Here is a 20,770-nt window from a genome sequence, read left to right on the forward strand (position 1 = left end):
GAACAACCCGGGCAATACACTGTTAAATTTCGTTCTTCAGTGAGGCCGCTATATTATTACTAGGCAGTTACGTCTCCTAATACGTGAAGTCTGTGCACATTAAAATCTCTGAATTTTTACAACCTGTTTTCGGCGTTAGGTGGCGATAGCTCACGTTTGCTACAGTTGATAGCGCAGTTAATGAGTAGAGGAAGAAGAATCGGTTTACGCAAGTGTTTACGTTCTCCTACTTCCGTAGCTACCTAGAGCGGAGTAACGCTTACCAGTCTGACGCTAAAGCCGACATTTCACCAGAAACTGTCGGTCATGTTTAGCTTTCTTTACTTCAGTATTAGAGCTGCTTAGCGAATCAACATGATTCAGGCCGTTTGCCGCCCACTGTAGGCGCTGCATCTTGAGTTTTCCTCACCATTCATCGCAAGGAAAACAAAGCTAAAGCTAGCGCCTTGTTAGCAGCGGGCATAATTTAATAAAACATCGCCCGATCCGCACTTTGTCCACTTCTTAATTTAGATTATCAAGCAAGGCAGTCATGGCCACTAGGCGTCTGACAGATGCCTTCTTGTTAATGCGGAACAATGCGATCCAAAACCGGCAGATATTGGCTGAGCAAGTGAGTACATACGACCCCCGTCTGAGTACACGTAGCAATGCTGCGGTGAGTGGTCTGCATCGTTTTGACATTTTACTGTGTGTGTTTGCATATAGCCAGTCACCGAGCCCTTTTAGCTAGAGCCAGCTGTGTGATGGCTGCTGTTAGTAATTATTCTGGACGACCTCCACGACGTTAGTGTTTCAGTGGCTCGTAGTTCCCCCCCTTTAGTAGTGATGTGACTCATTGAGGTGATGATGGAGGAGGAGGAAAAATTGTGCGCAGGCATACTTTCAGCTAGTTAAATGTCTATAACTGCCCTTTCTTTTAAATGAAAAAAAAAATGTGTAATTTAGTCAAGGTTAATTGGGGGTTGTGTTGAATTTCAGAGTATTTTTAACATCCGTTGTCCCCCTCACTGTGACTACGGTGCTGTGGCCTTTCAAAAGCCCACATCAAACTGTCGTGACTTTTAATTGATCTAGAGTGTACCTGATTTGCTTCTGAAATTATTTTGAAAAAGTTTGTCATCCCAAGACAAGATAAAATGCTCTTAAAAATGCTTGGAAACTACTGTTTGTCACTGAGAAATAGTACTAACTCTTTAGTTAATACTCTATATGGACAAAAGCACTGGGCCACCCACACGTTACACCTACATGATCTTCTATAACATCCCATTCTAAATTGATCCCCCTTTTGCAGCTGCAATTTTTACTTTCCACAAGATTTCAGAGTATGTCTCTGGGAAATTTTGTCCGTTGATCCAGAAGATAATTTCCGCTGTCCGATGCTGATTGGTCACTCCGCAGTCTCTGTTCATGTTAAGTGTCCTCTGTGTGGGTGGGCCAGTCAAGTTCTTCTACACCAAACTCATCCAACAGTGCCTTTATGGACTTTGCTTTGTGCACTTGGGCACAGTCATGTTGGAACAGAATATGACCTTTCCCAAACTGGTTCCACAAACTTGGAAGCTGGAATTGTCCAACATACTGATAAGCTGAAGCATTCAGATGGAACTAAGTGGAACTTCAGTGGAACTAAAGGGTCCTGGGCCAAAGTTCATAAAAACAATGATTAAGAGATGTGCCCAAATAATTTTGTCCATATAGTGCAGCTATAATGAAAAGCAAGTAAGCTACCACAATACAAGTAAAATACATTTCTGTCTGTTCCTCTAACAGAAATTGGGGTCACATTTTTTTGATTTCAGTGATACTGAGTAATTTTATTATATACAGCAGAGTCACTGCATATAGCTCATTGCTGGAGAACTAAAGCATTAAGATGCTTAGCATTGATAAATACACTGTATTTAATGTTGATGCAGATTAAAAAAATAACTCCTGTCATGACCTACTTATATTTTTACAGTTAAACTCCACCACGCTTTCCCTGACACTGTTTTGAAGCTTCTTTAGGCACCCAGGTGTAGGCCACATGTGAAAATTCACACTCAGCTGTGCACATTTCAACTGGCTACCTGCTCGCTGTTGTAGATCAATTTCTTCCTGCTGTAAGCCCAGCGATCATGAACTGATAAGGTTATCACATCAGCCTTAAGGCATCCATTGTGCATTTGTTTGGGGAAAATTCTTAGCAACAAAACAAGTCTTTGTTACATTAGCTGCCATTCCTTGTGGCACTGAGGGAAGTGCACTGCGCTGATTGTCAGTGACACAAGTGATTTAATCAAGCACACCTACCAAGTGGAGCCCTTTAAATGACTGTGGCTCCTGGAACAACACTACCTCTCTGTAAAACAAATGTAGTAGTAGTGGTATGTTTGGGTTTAGATCAGGATAATCGTGGAGCACACTTGGACTCAGGGACATAAAAGCAATGCTGTGGCCCCAAAAAAATCATTAAGTCAGTTCTTGGCATAAAAGAGCCTAGCAATTTGTCTTTGGACAACTACATTTCCCACACTGTTTATAGCTTATATATTAATAAAACTTTCTTGATACCAGTTCCATCATCGATTCTGCTTATAGGCCCTGTTCTTTAGTGATTCCTGATTGATTTACTGTTTGAAAAAACTGAGTTAGAGCACAGTGCAGAAACAGAGTAGAGAAAAGGCTTACATGTGTGGAAAAGTTCCAGCGCCATTACTTTGCTGTCAGCTGTCAGAAAAAAAACATGTCAGCATTAATGAAAGGTAGTGTTAAGCTCAGAGGCATACAATTCCAGTAGAATAGATAATTTGATACTGGTTCTCAACTAGAACAGTTCCCATCACATCCCTGCCCTGCCTGCATGCCTGTACACCTGCTTTTTTTTTTTTTTTTTACTTTAGCTCTGTGCCCATCATCTGTCCTCAGACAGATTTAGCTACCTTTTAACTATTCAATGTCAAAATGTAGTAACGAGTGTTTTACCCAGCAGGTCTTGATCACATGGCTTAGCAGGAAATGAGCTGCCAGAAAAATAGAAAGGAGTCAATTCCTGGAATAGAGTCAATTCTGTATTTACAGATGATTTCTTGTGACTGAAGGAGTTTCTTGTCAAGATCTGTTCAGTCTCTCCTTAAACTGCTTCAACCACACTAACTGATGTGTGTCTGAAATGGAAAACAATTGGTGGCCAAAGTCTGAAGGGAAGGTCCAGTATCTACCTTGTGTTGTAATGAACATCTCTGTCTGTCATTGGCATTGTATTAGGCTTCATCCATATGTGGGATCAACACAGTTGATTTAAATGTCTCAGAGAAGAGTGCTTTGGTCATTAAAATTATGAGGAGCTTAATTAATGAGAGCAGTCAACCATTATCAAGCCCTCACATTGAAGCTGTTAAAATATTTGGCTCAGGTAGCTTTTAGTTGCTCTGTTACATTAGAGCCATAAAGTTGTTTAGAACTGCATCTCAAATTGTGTTTGCTATTAGAAACAAAGAACATTTTGCTGCTGGCTGTACACTCAGGCTTGAAATAAGTGGCTTTGCAAGAAGGCAGCAGACCAAATCACCGTAGGTTTTACTGACAATTCAGTCATTGAAGATGACAATAAATTATTCATAGTATTTAATAATGAATTCTTCTTATTTAAAACTCATAAAAAATCTTTTCCTTTTGTTAAACTCACACATTTCTGCTCTCTTTGTTCTCACTGTTTCTTTCATCTAATTATTTGATTTAAAGTAAAATGATTCGGGTAGAGGTTTCTGGATGATTTATTGCTATATTTAGTCTTGCTGTACAATTAATAGTTTTCACTACAATTAATGTCAACGGCCAGACCACCTTCTTTACAGTGATCATTATCATTGCTAATTCAGAGTAATTTGATGGTGGGAGTGGACGGATATTTAAATTTGATGGGCCTCACTTTCTATTACTTCTGTTTTTCTCTCCTTTTCCTTGTTCTCTGTTGGATGGGACCGCTCTGATATCTGCCAATCATTAGGAGCTTGATGAGGTACTGTCATTTCTCTTCCCAGTAGTCTTTGTAAAAGATGGCACGCTGTCATCTTCACACCGTATCATGTAAAATGTTTTAATGGATCATCATGTGTCTTTAAGCTGGCTGATGATCGGATGGCCCTGGTGTCAGGGATCAGCTTGGACCCAGAAGCAGCGATTGGAGTCACCAAGAAACTTCCTCCCAAATGGGTAGAGGGAGTCGATGAGGTAAAACTGAAACTGTCGTAGAAATATGCAGCTACTTTACTGTCCTTTTTAAAGAGAAATACAGTGGATAAATGAATACATTTTGTCTTCAGATCCAGTATGAAATCACACGGATCCGGCAGAAGATGAAGGAGCTGGCCCTACTTCATGACAAGCATATGAATCGTCCCACGCTGGATGACAGCAGCGAAGAAGAGCACGCCATAGAAATCACAACTCAGGAGATCACACAGGTGCAGTAATTTAACAGTGCTGTGATATGCATGCTGCATATTTTTAGACATGAAAAGATTATCATTTTCTCTCAGCTGAAAGTCTGCCTGGAAATGTTTTGGCTGTTGTTTTTATTTGAACATAAAGAAGTATTTATGAGAGCACGCTCTGGTATTTGGGACTGAAGTGAATTTAGAAATGAAACAAATGGGTTTTTGTTTGCAGATGTTCCATCGATGCCAGCGAGCTGTGACTGGTTTGCAGTCTCGCTGTGGTCACTGCACCGAGCAAGAGGAGAGGCTTCTGAGAAATGTGGTCTCCTCTCTGGCGCAGAGCCTGCAGGAGCTGTCCATCAATTTTAGGCACACACAGTCCAGCTATCTAAAACGTAAGGACTGCAGGGCTTGGTCTTCCTAAATTCCTATTTCTTACTGTTTCATCTCACATGTTTGTTTGTTTTTTTTGTTGTTGTTGTTTTTTATCTATTATCAAGTATTTTGTCCTGATGCTGTTTTAATGCCATCTAAGCATTGTGCCATTGGCTTATCTAACAGGTATGAAGAATCGTGAGGAGAGATCAAAGCACTTTTTTGACTCTGGTCCCCTAATGGAAGAGGATGAAGATTTAGCTCTATATGACAAGGTGAGGACAACACTTTGTTTAGAGCAGGGGCGTCCAACTCATTTTAGTTCATGGGCCGTGGAGAGTTTTTTTTTTTTTTTTTACTTTAAATGCACCAGACCAGTAAAACAGATGCAAAATGATCCCAAAAAAGCCCTTGAACAAAACACCTTCAAATTATTCCCGTTTGTTCTTGTGTAAAAAGCTTGGTGTTACATTCTGGAAAAGTGCACATTTAATAAACCATCCTGATGATGAGCAGTCTTAGAGGGTTTAAGACACATAGTTGCAGTTTTAACAGTTTTCCTCATTATGAAGAAATTCTGCTGCAGTAAATCAAAGAACCCATCAGCACAGCTCAGTCCAGCAAACCGGACTGAGTTTCTTGTTTTATTTTATGGTTTATTCGTTCCTTATTTTATTTTTTTTTGGGGGGGGGTATATTGTGGCAGGATGAGTGATGCGTTTACCAGTAAGAAAGCTGTAAAACTGATTCTGGCTCAGATAAAATCACCAGTTCAGACTCTTATGATGTTATCCATTCTTAAGGCCAAAACAGAGGTAAATCCAGTCACTGCTGTGCTACCTCTCTGTGCACAATGCATGTACGAAGGCACTGTGTACACAGCTGCTGTGTGTACACAGTGCAGCAAAAAGCAGAAGTATCATGACCATCAGTACAATTAGGATAAAAAACAATGCTCATGCAATACTCAATGTTTCTGCCATCTACCAGACTTCACATATTTAACTCAGCATTTGTGCTAAATGTCAAATTGAGTTTTGGTACTTTTTTAACAGGAAGGAAATGGCCAGTAGGTGCAGCAAAGTTTTGGAGAAATTAAATAAATGCTTTGTTTGAAAAATGGGTGGGATAGTGGCACAGTAGTACAGCGGTTCACACTGTTGCTAAGGTCCTGGGTTCGAATCCAGCCTGGGGCCGGTTAGCCCTGCTACTCAGTTTGGTGGGTAGGTTGTACCCTAGTCGGGGTGTATCTTGGGTCTCACCCTGTGACAGCTGGGATAGGCTCCAGCGACCCTGATGGCTTTGTTTGTAAAATATCAGGACTAAGCACAAAGATTAATTGTACAACTTAAAAGACACTGCTGCTCTATTGTTAATATAAGTTACCGTTATGGGAAATCAGCCACAAGCAGGATACTGGAGTGCCTTTGCCTTTATCATGAAGCTAAAATCTCCACTGCTACAAAATCTTCTGTATTATTGAGATGAAAACTGCTCTGAACAGTGTTTTCTGAGGCTATATAACAAAACCAGCTTATTATCCCTGCTGCTGTCCTTCTGGTGTATAACGTTTGTATTTTCAGCGTTGTTCTTGAATCTCATCTTTCAGGGATTCACAGATGATCAGCTGATGCTGGTGGAACAGAACACGGTCATGGTTGAAGAACGAGAGCGGGAGATCCGACAGATAGTGCAGTCTATCTCAGATCTGAACGAGATTTTCCGGGATTTGGCAGGAATGGTGGTGGAGCAGGTATTTGAAGCGAATGCAAGACAAAACAACTGACTTCTAATTATGTTATGGGTCCAGTCACTGAGGTACCAAAGAAAAGCATGTACATACAGGCATTGCCTACATCAGAAGATGGGTGAAAAAAAAGTTCACACACCACAGTTTTTATCAATCAGCGATAAAACAACAAAAAAGGAGCCAGGTTGAATTTTAGTTCACTCTTCATTCAGCTTGACCTCCGGTCATCCACACCAGGAGGCCCACCCTACACTGTCCTAATGGAGCCTGTGAATTGAGATTACATTTATTTGTGTGAATAGTATTTAACGCAGAGCATACACAGGCTTAAAACACTCTCTCTTGTCCTTCTAGGGCACCGTTCTTGATAGAATCGACTTCAATGTGGAGCAGGCTTGTGTTAAAACAGAAGATGGATTGAAACAGTTACAAAAGGTAAACACAGATTTCCTACAATTACATGTAATTACACTTTGACTAATGGTTTGACTTTTTTGGGGGGGGGGTGCCATCAGTGCAGAGAAGCCTGTGATAAACTCTGTGATAAACACACAACATTTCCTGCAATTCTTTTCAAATGCATGTTGGCATCTAAACTACTCACTAACTAATTACAGCTCTGATTTTGTTGACAGCAAAGAGTAAAATAAGGCTCAAGTACAGATGAGGGCAGAGGAAAACAGACATTTTAAAGATTTCTAACTAGACTTGAGTTCAGTTTGGGCACTAAAGATGAAAGCCTTGATTAGTGTTAAACCTGTATTTGGTTGAGTAATTATCACCATGGCTGCTGTTAACTTAGAATTTCAGATTAGTTTAGAGACAGTCTTTGAAGCTTTGCATGTTTTATCCACCTGGGGCAACATTCATAGAGTTAAAGACACAATTAGGATTTATCACATGCTATTGGTAATAATGATGTTAAATCTTCCCTGAATTAAGGTCATGTGAAAAAGAAATCCAAAATGCAGAAACCGTGTGTGAAAACCTGAGTACACTCTTATTGCTTCCAAAGGAATTAAGAAGATAAATAACAACCAGGTGCTCATCATCAAATGCTCTTGATTAACTGATCATCAGCAAGTGTGAGCACGTCTGTAAAAGCAGAAGTTTGGCAGTTTGCAAGTCTGGAGCATTCATGTGTGTTAACACAGTGACGAGGAGGACAGGCACTGGCAATAATCGAAATAAGCAATTATTGCTGCTCATCAATCTGGGAAAGGTTATAAGGAAGTTTCCAAACAATTTGAAGTTCATCATTCTGCAGTGAGAAAGTATATTCACAAGTGGAAAACATTCAAGACAACTGCCAGTCTTCCCAGGAGTGGATCTGCCAGCAAATTCAGGCCGAGGTAGAGGACAAGGAGCGTGTGATCTGTCAGCCTGAGATGAAAAACTCTAGATCCTCCAGCAGCCGTAACATAGTGCCAAGAAAATAGACCGTAAATGATGACATCTACCAGTGATAGAAGTCAAAGTTGATTAAATCACTGGTTTGTGCATACACACTCTTAGTAAATGAGGGCCAATGTCTTTTGAACAGATGAGCCCAAAGTAGAGATGTTTGGGCGTAATGCACAGCATCACAAGCACAGCACAAACACCTCACACCAACTGTCAGCACGGTGATGGAGGGGTGATGATTTAGGCTTGTTTTGCAGCTGGGCAACCCACAGTCATTGAGTCGCCCTTGAACTCCTCTGTATACCAGAGTATTCTAGAGTCAAAGGTGAAGACATCTGTCTGACAGCTAAAGCTTAGCTAAAACAGGACAATGATCCCAAGCTCAGCAGCAAATCTACAACATAACAGCTGAAAAAGAAAAGAATCGAGGTGCAGCAGTGGCCCAAAGTCCAGATCTTAACCCTTTTGAAATGCTGCTGTTAAGAGAGCTGTGCATAAACAAATGCCTGCAAACCTCAATGAACTGAAGCAATGTTGCAAAGTGGGGCAAAATTCCTCCACAATGATGAGACAGACTGAAAGTCCTACAGAAAACAATGACTTCAAATTATTGCTGCCAAAGGTGGTTGTACGGTTGAATCATGGGGTGTACTTGTTTTTCACACTGCTTCTGCATTTTTGTTTAGTTATTGTTAAATAATAATATCACATATCATGTGTTATTCAGTTTATATGTAAATAATTTTAGAACCCGCTGAATTGATAGAGGGTGACCTTTTTTCTTTTTTTTTTCTTCTCCAAGATTCATTAAAAGGGAATGATATTTTTAACATTATTTCCATTTTCTTTGCAGGCAGAACAGTATCAGAAGAAAAACCGAAAGATGCTGGTCATTTTGATCCTTTTCATCATAGTCATTGTTCTAATTATTATTCTTTTTGGAACAAAGTTTTAATTACTCATTCCTCTGGCATTTGTTTTCTGTCTGCGTGTTTGTTGACTTGGACTTGATTCTGCTGTCTTTCACACCAACCCAGAAATGTTAAGAAGAATTCCCCATCTCTACGGGGGCACTTTGGGTTAGTGGAGATGTTTTTTGTTTGTTTGTTTGGTTGTTTTTTTTGGTGGATTTTAATGAAAGGAACAATCAGCAGTGGCTATTTTCCCAAGTGACTTTGACAGAGGTTTGTGCAACCAGACCATGCTGACATATCTGTGTCTTAACAAATGAAAACACTTTGTGGTGTATAAATATGGACTACTAATGTAAGATTGCTAAAGCAGAGCGTTTTCTGCTTGAACTCGAATTGTGACGTTGGGTGAAAATGCTTCATTTCTGTCTGTCTTTAGAGATGTATAATTTCTGTGGTGGAGATGTGACGAGAATGAATGTCTGTGAAAAAGAAATGTGCAGTAGGTCCAGTTTTACTGCAAATTCATTTTCATCTCAGCGTTACATTTACATCCCAGCTCAGTATTTTACTGTGAAAGACTTGAGGAGAGCATTTTTTTTTTTTTTTTTTTATGAGGGCAGTACTGTTTAAGATCAGAATAGCCATTCAGTACCAAAGGACCATCTGTTTTGGTTTTGTTTTTTAATCCGTCTATTCCTTACTTTAAAAAAATAATACTGAGGTCCTCGCTACCCCGCAGTCAGCCCGGGGAGGGTTTACGCAGCCGTGCATCTTCTCCACTTCATTTTAAACTCATACCTGTTGAACACTTGTCGCACTGTCACGAAGTGCTCATTTTAAAAACACGTGTTTTTGTTCTTCGTGGTCCTTGCTTAAAGTGCTACCTTTTTTAAACCCTTGCAGTTTGCACATTGAGGCCTGGGGGAGGGGCGGGGTGTCATGGATGAAATACTACTGTCATTTGTATGATAAATTATTTATTTTCAAGTACCTTCATATAATCCAGAGATTTTTCTGTTTTCTGGCAGATTTGATGTATATTGAGTTGTGTATGTGTAGTCTGAACAAAACAGTTAATAATCACTCCACTGAGGAAACTGATGTAGTCCAACACAATGAAGAGACATGTGAAGACAGCATTTTGATTTTTCTGTTTTTCCTTTCCAGATTGACACATTTCATTTGGCTGTTGAAAAATCTTTGTTTGTTTTCTTTTCTTTTCTTTTTTGACTGCTGAGCTGAAATGATGAAGAGCTTTATTTGACATATCTGTACTCAACTATACACTTTACGCATTGAGTCATCTTTGTCATTGATGTGAAGTTGTGAAAAAATGTCCAAGTGGTACTTCACTTAAGTATTGTTTGTGGAAACCAAACGGGTGAGGAGACAGAAGCGTAATTTTTTTTTTTTTTTTAAATAAACCTGGAACATAAGCGTGTGTGTGTGTGTGTGTGTGTGTGTGTGTGTGTGTGTGTGTGTGTGTGTGTGTGTGTGTGTGTGTGTGTGTCATACAAATGGTACATGGCATGTGACACTGAACTAAAAACAAGGAATTTAAAGGACCATTCCATGAAAAATCAGTGAGTGCCTCTTGTCTGACATCCTTTTTTCTTTTCTTTTTAAAAATAAATTTAGCATATTTAATGAAGCCATTCAAAAAAAATTTACCTTCACATTTTCCAGAGTTGAACACCCTCAAAGTACCTGTGGATGGGTTTGACATTTAGTGCTTTTTAATAAACAGCCTTAGTTTTTCCAGCATTTTTTTTTAACTCTGAAATTTTCAGGGCTGAAAAAATATCTAAACTCTATTTAAAAACTGCATACAAATAAAATTTCCTACCACTCCAAGTATCACAGTTCAAAGCCAAAATCTAATTTTTGCTGTTGAACTTTTAGATTTTATTCTAGAGCTAATTCTGAGCATCAATATCTTGACATATATTATAGCTTCAGTAGCAAAAATGCACCAATTTAATGTCGATGATGTAGAGGAATGGGGGGTTACTGATATCCTGGATATTTTACCTGTTTTTTAAATATTCACTGGAGAAAACTGCTTTTTGGGTAAACCTTTAAGGGTCGTATCACCATGTGGGATATTTGGATGGGCAAAAATTATACAGCAGTTCTCCTTTTTCATTTTTATACCAGATTAATCAAGTCATGATTCCTTCTGCCTTAATATAATATAGATATGGAATGACCCAAAAGCTTTAGAAGTGACACATTAGAGAGGGAGGTTGCTGTTTAATCAACTATTTTAATGGATTAATCATTTAAGTAATTTTCAAGCAAAAATGCTCAAAGTATTTACACTCATTTTGTTTTATTTGTGACAGCAAGAGAGAAAGGGAAGGCTTACAAAATGATAGTGAAACCTGCTATGATGAGTAGTTTGGAAACGGTGCTACTGGCAAAAAAGACAAGAGGCTGAGCTGGAGATGTTAAGATTTTCAATGGGAGTAATTAGGAGAGGAAGGATTAGAAATTAATACATCAGAGGGACAGCTCAGGTTTGAAAGACAAGGTTGAGATGGTTTGGACGTGTGCAGAGGAGGGATATATTAGACAAAAGATGTTGAATATGGAGCTGCCAGGCCGGAGGAAAAGTGACCACAGTGAAGATTCATGGATGTAGTGAAGGAGGACATGCAGAGGGTTGATGTGACAGAAGAGGATGCTGAGGGAGATGATCTGCTGTGGCAACCCCTAAAGAAAAGAAAAAAAAGGAAGAATAAATTGATAATCTAAATAATTGTTGGATGCACGTCATAGCTTTACATGAGGCCAGTGATTTTGATCATTTGATTAATTTGGCTGGCTAAAACTAAGAGCCCGAGACCCCAGATAAATAAAAATTAAAAAGTTACAATTTAAAAAATATATATATTTAACGTTACAAATAAAACATTTTTAAAAAGCATATTTTATAGTGTCTATGACAAAAATATTCACAAGTTATTACTTGACCGGAAGTTAAATGCAGCTGCCCCCTCGAGTACATCCGGTTTTTGGTACTCCACAGATATGTACACAGGTGAGTATCTATGCAAAGAAGCATGTCTCATACCGAGGATGAAGACGACCCGTTCCCCGTAGATGACAACCTGTTTACTGAGACATTTTCTCTGGAGTCTGTGTACACGCTGATGGGAGAGGAGGTGCGGATCAAACAGCTGTTCGGTGCCGACCTCGGCGTGGCTGCGCCGGTCTGGGAGGCTGTAAGGAGCGGAAAGGCACTCACTGATTTTTAGACGATCTTAGTAAGGTTAGACTTTGTGTAGTGATGTATCTCTTTGTGTATGTGTGTGCCCAGGCGTTACACCTGTGCCGTTACTTGGAGGATCAGTCCGTGGAGCTGAGAGGAAAGCGGCTTATAGAGCTGGGAGCAGGCACCGGTGTGGTCGGTATTGTGGCAGCTCGCTTGGGTACGTTAGTTTGTTTGTAAATAACACATGTAATTAATATTAAATACGATGTCTTGAAGCTTCCGGAAGTGGTATTTTTCTTACTTGGGACTCTCCTCTCCATGTGGCTCAATGTAACCTTATACCACTACACATGTGCAGCTGTTTCAGGACCACATGGTCCTGAAACAGTATATATATATATATATATATATATATATATATATATATATATATATATATATATAAAATGAGTATCATCTACTGTGTAAAACAAGATGGAAGAGAAAAGAAATGAGAGAGAGTGAGAAAGAGATATCTCTGCTGTAGAGAACAGAATAAACAACTCTTAAAACTTGCCCACCTGAATGTCAAGTTCAAATTCTGTATTTATGAATGGTAATGGTCTCAGTTGCACATTGTTTGAAGGCACAAAGCTTCACAATGCAGATGATTGAAACAATTCACCAATGCAACAGCAGCAGCAGCAGGATCTGCTTCTTAATAAGAGCAGAACAGCAAGAGTCCAACAAATAATACAATACTAATCTTTAAGTCATTTAGTTAAAAAAAAAAATTTTGCAATTGGTTGTTCCATATGTGTTCGTGTCTTTAATGTTCTGTGATCTTAAGCTGAGAGTCTGATCATGAGATCTGACCATATCTCTTCTTTCAGGTGCAGAGGTGACTCTCACAGACCTTCCTTTGGCTCTTCCACAGCTTGAGGCCAATGTCTCTGCTAACAAGCCTTCTGGCGGCTGGCCTTCTCTCCCTCCCACTGTCCTCCCTCTGTCCTGGGGTGAGGATCACATGAACTTCTCCTCTGACTGGGATCTGGTGCTCTGTGCTGATATAATTTACCTCCCAGAGACTTACCCCCTGCTAGTGGAGACTTTAGCTCATCTGTGCGGCAAAGGAGCCCCGGCGTATCTCTCATCCAAAATGCGAAAAGAGCATGGGACTGCAGCTTTCTATGAGGAGTATCTACCAAGCAGATTCAACGTGGAGCTTGTGTACCAAGATGACAAACAAAACAATAATATCTACAGGGCGTCTTTAAAAACAAACCAGTGACAACAGGTCTTTTAGAAACAGTAGATTTATTTATATATTTATATGTCTGTTATTTAACTTATTTACAGTATCAGATCCTGCAAATTGATCACATATACAGCTGAGGAATTTTTAATTAAATATAAATGTATTTATATTCATTTGTCTTAAATTAAAAGCACATGTATTCAAAATGTGTCTTAAGAGATTTTTGAGATTTGGGGGAAGAAAAATGAAAACCAGAATTTTAAGGGAACCACTGACATGAAACCACAGACCTAGAGACACAGTATGAATACAGTTTATGAAATGAAATACTTAGTATGATTTTATATAAATGAGCCTTATGTTTTGTTAATAAGATGGGAAATTCAGTCACTGGGCTCTGCTTTTCCATTTAACCTCCATCCGTTTCCTGAGCTGTTCCACCCAAATTATTTCTAAACAACTCATATTGGTTGGACCTTATTTATGCCTTCAGAACTGTCTAGAACATTTCATATAGAATATAGAACTGATTCTGGGCCATATTGACATGACAGCATCACACAGATGCTGCAGATTTATCAGCTGCACATCCATGATACAAATCTCTTTCATCACATCCCAAAGGTGCTCAGTTGGATTGAGATCTGGTGACTGTGGAGGCCATTTGAGTGCAGTGAACTCATTTTCAAGTTTGAAATGATTTGAACTTTCTGGCATGGTGCGTTATCCTGCTGTAAGTAGACATGAGAAGATCAAGACTGTGGTCATAAAGGGATGGACTTGGTCAGCAACAGCACTCATGTAGGCTGTGGTGTTTGAATAATGCTTAGCTGGTACTTAAAGGCCCAGAGTTGGCTAAGAAAATATCCTTCACACATTATACCAGAAGTCTAAACCACTGACATAGGGCAGGATGGATCCGCGTTTTTATGTTGTTTACACCAAATTCTGACCCTACCATCTGAATGTTGCAGCAGGAATTAAGACTCATCAAACCTTCTATTGTTAAATTTTGGCGAGTCAATCGCAGCCTCAGTTTCCTGTTCTTAGCTGACAGGAGTGACATCCAATGCGAGATGTGTTCTGTATAATTTTATATTTAAAAAAAAAAGTCAAAATTATAAATCATCCACCAGGAGCCAAACCATTTTCAGTAAATGTTCCAGTGTTTTTATTTTTTTTTAACTAATCTTTGTTTGTGTCGGACCTTAAATTCTTCTCTGCAATGAAGCAGCTCTTAAATGGGCATGGAAACATCCACATTTCATGTATGGTAGGATGATGAATACAATATTTGTTTTATTGAGTTCTATAAAACCCAACAAAACTCACTCCAAGCTATATTGACAACACCAAAAGCTCGCCCTTCCCACAGCCTGCTGTCTGTGCGTCCTTCATCCCCTCTCTGCAGCGCTCTGCTGATGTACAGACTTTCTGTTCAGGAAAGGAAAGCCTGTTTGTTACGCTGGAGAGTTTCAAAGAAAGGGAGACGACCCAGCGGCTGCCCATCCCTCCCTCTGCTACAATTCAGCCGACAAAACAACAGATCCCTATCTCCATGCAGAGTCTGCTCGCCATCACGCCGGGCCCCTCCCATGCAACTGTGCACATAACTGGGTTTTGTTGATATTGGCTGTTGCAAGAAAACTGCATGTTGCATGAAAGCGATGATTTAGAGACAGATAAGAAAACAGGCAATCTGCATTCAGAGCCAAATTGTCCACCGTTATCAGTCACTGTTAATACCAGTAAATATTAAATGTGTTTTAAACTAACATTTGTATTAAGTTTCCAAAGCAAGAACATTGCATTTTACAAGGCATCATTCTAGCTTTACGCCCAAATGCATGTTAGTTAAATACACTAAAACACACTTTAGAAAACTCTGACTCACATTTTGCCTTCACTTTTTTCTAAAGTTTTTCTAAAGCAACTGATTAAAAACCTCCTCAGTGGTATTTTAGCTACATGTTGGCTGGATGAGAGGAGGATGGGCTTTCAGTGGCAACAGAGTTAACGTGTGTGCGTGCGTGCGTGTGTGTGTGTGTGTGTGTGTGTGTGTGTGTGTGTGTGTGTGTGTGTGTGTGTGTGTGTGCTAGAAGAGTGGGAGGGAAACCACTGTCCTCTTAAAACTAGTGGTCCTGTTTGGACTTCATTAGACCTCTTGTCACCTCATGAGCAGCAAGGAAAAGAATTTCAAAGTAGCAGCTGAAGGTATGTGTTTACATGCTTTTTATCCTGTCATTGAAGGCAATGTGAGAACATGCATGAAATACTTTAAGTATTGTTCTTTTTTTAGTTTCATGCTTCAGATCTGTGTATGAGACCAAATGATGGAGTTCTGGCCTGAGAATCAGGGACAGTCCCATCTGTACTCCAGATATGGTACCGTTCCTGGGAGAAACTGTGCACACAAGTGAGTTGGATGCTATGAAAATAAAAATATTTGGATTTATCAGTGCTTGTTTGGCAAATTTATATTTGAGCTGCACAAAATGATAACTACTGGGTGACAAAATGTATTTGCTTTCCCTGCTCTCTGCAAGATTATGCAACTCTCCACTAACTTCATCACTCTGCAAAATGCTCTGAAAAGCTGTAAAAATTGTTCCATATAATTCTGTTAAAGGTTCTGTGTTATCTATTCAATGTAAGCATACAGATAAAAATTAATTGTGACCCATGAAATTATATAACCTCAGTTAAATTTGTTCACATTTCTCCACTATTATACTCCCAGCTATCATGACAGACATCAGCCAACCCATTATTCACTGTACTATGGTGAGCAGCAGGATCAAAGCAGGGGGTCCACTTACTGGACTGCACCAGGATCAAGAACAGCAGGAGCTCTACAGGAGTACACCAACTGGACAGACCCAGAGCTCGCCTCCCCTGCTTCTTCCCACTTCCCTTTCATTCTGGGACGCCATACTCAGCATCACCAGGATCTGGGAGAGTACCAGCTGCAAGAAGCCAGAGAGAGAGAGTGGAAAGCAGCCCACCGAGCTGTGAGGGATCATGAGAGAGGATTTCTGAGGGAGGGGTGGCAGAGGAGGTGGGACCCCTGTAGCCCTGTCCGCTACAACAGAGAAGTTTCTGCCAAGAGGAATGACAGCAGCTACCGAGAGCTGGAGGCCTGGGCGGCTCGCTACAGTCATTCACTGCCAAGAAGGAGGCGTATAGAAGCAGAGTTAAGGGGAGCCTCTCAGGGTCTGGTGGAGACCAGCAGGATAGGTACAGATCCCCAAGTTCCAGCACTGCAACATGTTCGACCACCTGCAAACATCAGAGAATCTGGACTGTGGGATAGAGGAGGCAGACAGCAAGCTCCAACCTACTATCCCTCACAAGCTCCTGCCCCTGACACAAGCAACATGCTAGACATAAAGGAAAATGCAAGTTACCAAAGGAAGCTTTTCAGCCAACCTCCTGGCTATATCGCTCCTCCTCCCTACAACAGCCCACATAAAATTTCACCTGTAACACACAGCAGTGACACCAGCTGGGAGCAGGATACCAAGAAGCAAAACTACTGCTTACAGCCCACACTCAGTAAGCAGGATGTGTCTGTAGCTTTGCAAGATAAGAGGAAGGGAGAGAAAGAAGAACTGACAAATCCAGGTGAAAATAAAAGCTGTCCAAAGCCTGAAGGATTAAAACACCAAAGATCTGAAGCAGATGCTTTACAGGCGGTCTGTCCCATCACTGTCCAGCAGACACACACACAACATGACGGCATGCTGCCTCTGCAACATCCACAATTGGGTCAGAATTCAGAAATAAACAAGGAAACCTCCTCAAAGGTCATTGAAGGAAGGAAGTTCAGACTAAGCAAAAAGACAGGTGGGATGACAATATTCTGCCTGGTGTCTCGAATAGCTGGCCCCACCGAGACCCCATCTCTGCCCGTCTGCACCTCCAAAACAAACATTCAACACAGAGACACGGGAGAGGCTTCTAAGCCTCTGGGGGCCACAGGCGAGATTGATAAAAAGCTTGCAGACGAAGTGGACTTCAGATGCCCAATTCTCACAGAGCAGTCAGATAACACTGAGGAGAGAAAACAGGTGACGCCACCCTGCACAGAGAAGAAGATGCTTGAAGATAATCTAGTAAACAAAGCAGAGGCAGATGTTGTTCCCCCCCAAAACGAAAATGCAAATGATATTTGCAGACAGCCAGTGTCAGTAAAATATCCTTTATGGAGGGAGCCTAGTTTCACAAGCAGGGCTGAAACTGAGAGTCCATCCACACGCTATCTGAAAGGAAACAGTGAGGAAGAACAGTCAGATGACTGTGTTCATGTAAGCAGTCCTCCAGGAGATACTGAAGAAAGGAGGCTGGACATCCAGGAGGACACTAAGGACAGTGAAGGTCTGCTGGTTATTGACACAACCTGCGTTGTTGTCAAAATGGAACAAATTCCATCACCTACAAAAGAGCATGTTCACTATTTAGGCCCCGCAGCACTTGCTGAAGAGAGTCCGCTTGATCCTCAAAGAGTTACTTCTCCTGAACTAAACTATCAGCTGAATCAAAATGTCACGACCAATCAGAGCACAGAAGACGCCCACTCACACAATAATGAAAGTCCCGAGACTGATTTGGACTCAAGACTTTTGGAGAAAGAGGAACACAAACAAGAAAGTGAAATCTCTCTTTCCTGCTTACTGTCGTCTCACATTTCTGAAAGAGAAACCTTAGAGGAGCGTGCAGAAAGAATACTAGGGATCCCTCTACATGACCGCATCACTGAACCTAAAGATGTCACGTCATTCGTTGCGTCGCCTGTGCATGAGCCAGATGAGGAGGGTGAACCTTCTCCAATTAAAGCAGAGATTCATGATGCAATGAAACAAACTCCAGAGAACACAGCAGGGAATGAACCATCTCAAAACCACTTAGAGGATCTCCAAACCAAGGATGGCGTGTGTTTAAAAGACCACGATGACTCCAGAGATCAGGTGACAAGTGAAAATGGTGATGACTTTGTAGGATCTCAGGACCAAGTATCAGATAGGTATGAAGCGAATGGCACCAACATCCCACTCGATACAGATAACAAAACTTCAAGTGAAACTGAAAAGACTGAGGATCCTCTGCTTGAATCCACTGATGAGAAAGTTACAAGTGAACATGATCAGGAAGATGACCATGAGAATTATTCTCAGCCTCCTGAGCTCTCTAATTCTTCTTCACCTTCACCTTTACCTTCTGATCTTCCTTCTCCCTCAAATATCTCAGAGGAAGACCCTGAACCTGAGTTGGCTACACTTACACTTCATCCTGAAATTTCATCCTGTTCTTCCATGCACCAGCAGCCAACTTTTCTTTCCCCTCAATCTCCTGAGTCTTCCCCAGCATCCACTCCCCATGCAGATGATTCCCCAAGTCCTCCTCCTCCTCTTGATTTAACTGAACAAACAGCTGAAGCAGTGTCTGGCACTGAGGAAGAGGATGAAGAGGCAGAAACATTACATGTAACTCAAAGTGAGCTCAGGAATAAGCCTCTTGCTATGGATATGACAGAGGAGGTGTTGTCACAGCAGCAACATGAATGTGGTCAACTGGATGACACTGCCCACGTTGATGATGAGCAACAAACTAATGGCACTAATGAGGAATCAATCAGGCCTTTGGAACAAAACAATGTCAACATTTTGCAGCAAGATCTTGAAAGTGTGCAAACAGAGGCTGTTATGTGCTTAAAAGAGAGCGATGTCACTGGAGAAAAACCTGAAAAAGGCCTTCCAGCAGAGCCATCTGAACTAGACGAAGAAAATGAGGACAATGCAGGTCAAACAGAAGTTAAGATTTTTCAACAACTTGATTGTGGCAAAGACGAAGACGCTTTTTATATTAAAGAGAGTCACATGACTGAAGACATATTACAAAAAAACCCAGAGGAGCTTCCTGTACACCTTTGGGAACAGACAATATGCAAAAACAGTGCCCCAGACTCTCAAAATCATTTAGAGATCGAAATTTTGCAGGACACTGAGCCACAGATTGATCCATTTAATTCTTCTCCTCCCTCAGCCACAGACTGTGAGGTGTCTCAGTCACCTTTAGATGAGCTCTCAGTCCCTCAGCTTCCATCTCCTCCACAGCCACCATTTCAGTGTGAGTGTGTTTCTCTTTTGGACACAGACTCAGTCTGTCCTTCACCCCTACAACCTGACACTGCTGCTGGCATCCGGGAAACTCTCCCTCCTTCACTTTCCCTGGAGGGCTCACCTTCCTCTTTCACTGAATCACTCCCAGTCCCACCTCCCAGCTCTACTCCTCCTTATGAAGAGGAAAACCTGACTCTTTCCCCTGACTTTCTCCAATTTGATGCACACAAACTAGCACAACCTTATCCAAAGTCCCTGCGGGATGTGGTAAATCGCATTAGGAAACATACAGCACCTGACTCAGAGAACGAAGAGGAAGAGGTGACTGAGCTGTGGGATCCAGAGAACATCGGTGAAAAGGTGGCACTAGACACAACTGAAAAGGTCGTGTTTGATGAAGCTGAGCAACACAAGGTTTCAAAGGAGTGTGCAGAGGTGGAAGGCATCCAGCAGGATCATAAAGAGCCAAGAGGACATGATGAGGAAGACACACTGTCTTGCAGCAGTACCACCAGCAGCCATGGTTCTGGGGACACTGTTATTGGAGCAGATGAAAATGAGGCTGAGGGAATAGTGCGTGATGCAGAGACAGAAAACAAAACTGAGGAGAGGGACATGTTTAAGACAGCTGAAGCAGAGTTATGTTACTCTAGTGAAGTAAAGCATGATGCTCCTGGTGAGGAAGGGGAAGAGGAGCAAGATGAGATAGATACAAACGAGCCTTGCTTGAGTTTGGAGTGTCCAGTGGAGATCATGGAAACTGAGGTAGACTGTGAGGTTGCTGTGGTCTCGGATACCATGAAGGGTTGAGATTAAAGAGGTCTGACATGAAGCAAATCTATAAAGCAACATATTAAACAAGGAGCAGGTCCAGTGAGTTAAACATTTAACAAGCTAAATCTTTACTTTCCACGACCGTGAGTGAAAGTCATTTCCTCAAGAACAGTCTACGGTAGACATTTTCAGAGGCAGGTTTTTTTAATTTACTTTTTGGTGTTTATTTCAGGGGCTGAGATTTTATTTTCAGTGGCTGAGGAACAAGAAGGGCCACTGTTACAGAGATCCCTTATTTCGGCTATTTTACAATACCTTTCCTGTAAAGGAACAGCACATTTTGTTGTACTTTTTCTGCACATTTGTTTCTATTTCTAAAGATGGCTTTATGCAGTTGTGAGATAATGAAAACAGAATTAAAGACTGTAATATTTCGTGTGATTTAAGTGAGTGATTTTCTGGCAAAAATAAAGTAACTGGTGTGTATCCAGTGTGTACTGCATGTAAAACATTGGAGGTATTTAAAGGAAGACCTGGGAAAGGATCAAGAACTTTT

At 40.9% G+C, this 20,770-nt stretch overlaps 2 protein-coding genes and 1 long non-coding RNA gene across 7 annotated transcripts; all 3 read left to right on the forward strand.

Annotated features, from left to right (window-relative positions):
* The first annotated feature begins 225 nt into the window (after positions 1-225).
* Positions 226-10,322, forward strand: stx16 (syntaxin 16). Of its 4 annotated transcripts, none has more exons than XM_030730500.1 (9): positions 226-613; positions 3,995-4,006; positions 4,111-4,218; positions 4,311-4,451; positions 4,657-4,819; positions 4,986-5,074; positions 6,409-6,552; positions 6,904-6,984; positions 8,807-10,322. In XM_030730500.1, the coding sequence occupies exons 1-9, from the start codon at positions 533-535 to the stop codon at positions 8,906-8,908; spliced, it is 921 nt and encodes a 306-aa protein (XP_030586360.1). In that variant the 5' UTR covers positions 226-532; the 3' UTR covers positions 8,909-10,322. The 4 variants fall into 4 exon arrangements, with proteins under 4 accessions (XP_030586360.1, XP_030586358.1, XP_030586359.1 ...); XM_030730498.1 differs by having other exon boundaries at positions 226-658; positions 8,807-10,321; XM_030730499.1 differs by lacking the exon at positions 3,995-4,006 and having other exon boundaries at positions 226-658.
* A 1,560-nt stretch (positions 10,323-11,882) lies between these two features.
* LOC115780708 (EEF1A lysine methyltransferase 3) lies at positions 11,883-13,454 on the forward strand. 2 transcript variants are annotated; one of them, XM_030730062.1, is made up of 3 exons: positions 11,883-12,094; positions 12,190-12,301; positions 12,957-13,454. In XM_030730062.1, exons 1-3 carry the CDS (start codon positions 11,921-11,923, stop codon positions 13,352-13,354), a joined length of 684 nt encoding a protein of 227 aa, XP_030585922.1. In that variant the 5' UTR covers positions 11,883-11,920; the 3' UTR covers positions 13,355-13,454. The 2 variants fall into 2 exon arrangements, with proteins under 2 accessions (XP_030585922.1, XP_030585923.1); XM_030730063.1 differs by having other exon boundaries at positions 11,883-12,034.
* Positions 13,455-15,471: 2,017 nt separating this feature from the next.
* On the forward strand, positions 15,472-16,211 carry LOC115779782 (uncharacterized). Its single transcript, XR_004019940.1, has 3 exons — positions 15,472-15,535; positions 15,621-15,737; positions 16,062-16,211. It is a non-coding gene; the product is annotated as an uncharacterized LOC115779782 (long non-coding RNA).
* Positions 16,212-20,770: the final 4,559 nt, after the last annotated feature.

This window comes from Archocentrus centrarchus, chromosome 5 (assembly GCF_007364275.1).
Source record: "Archocentrus centrarchus isolate MPI-CPG fArcCen1 chromosome 5, fArcCen1, whole genome shotgun sequence".
Taxonomy (NCBI): Eukaryota; Metazoa; Chordata; class Actinopteri; order Cichliformes; family Cichlidae; genus Archocentrus; species Archocentrus centrarchus.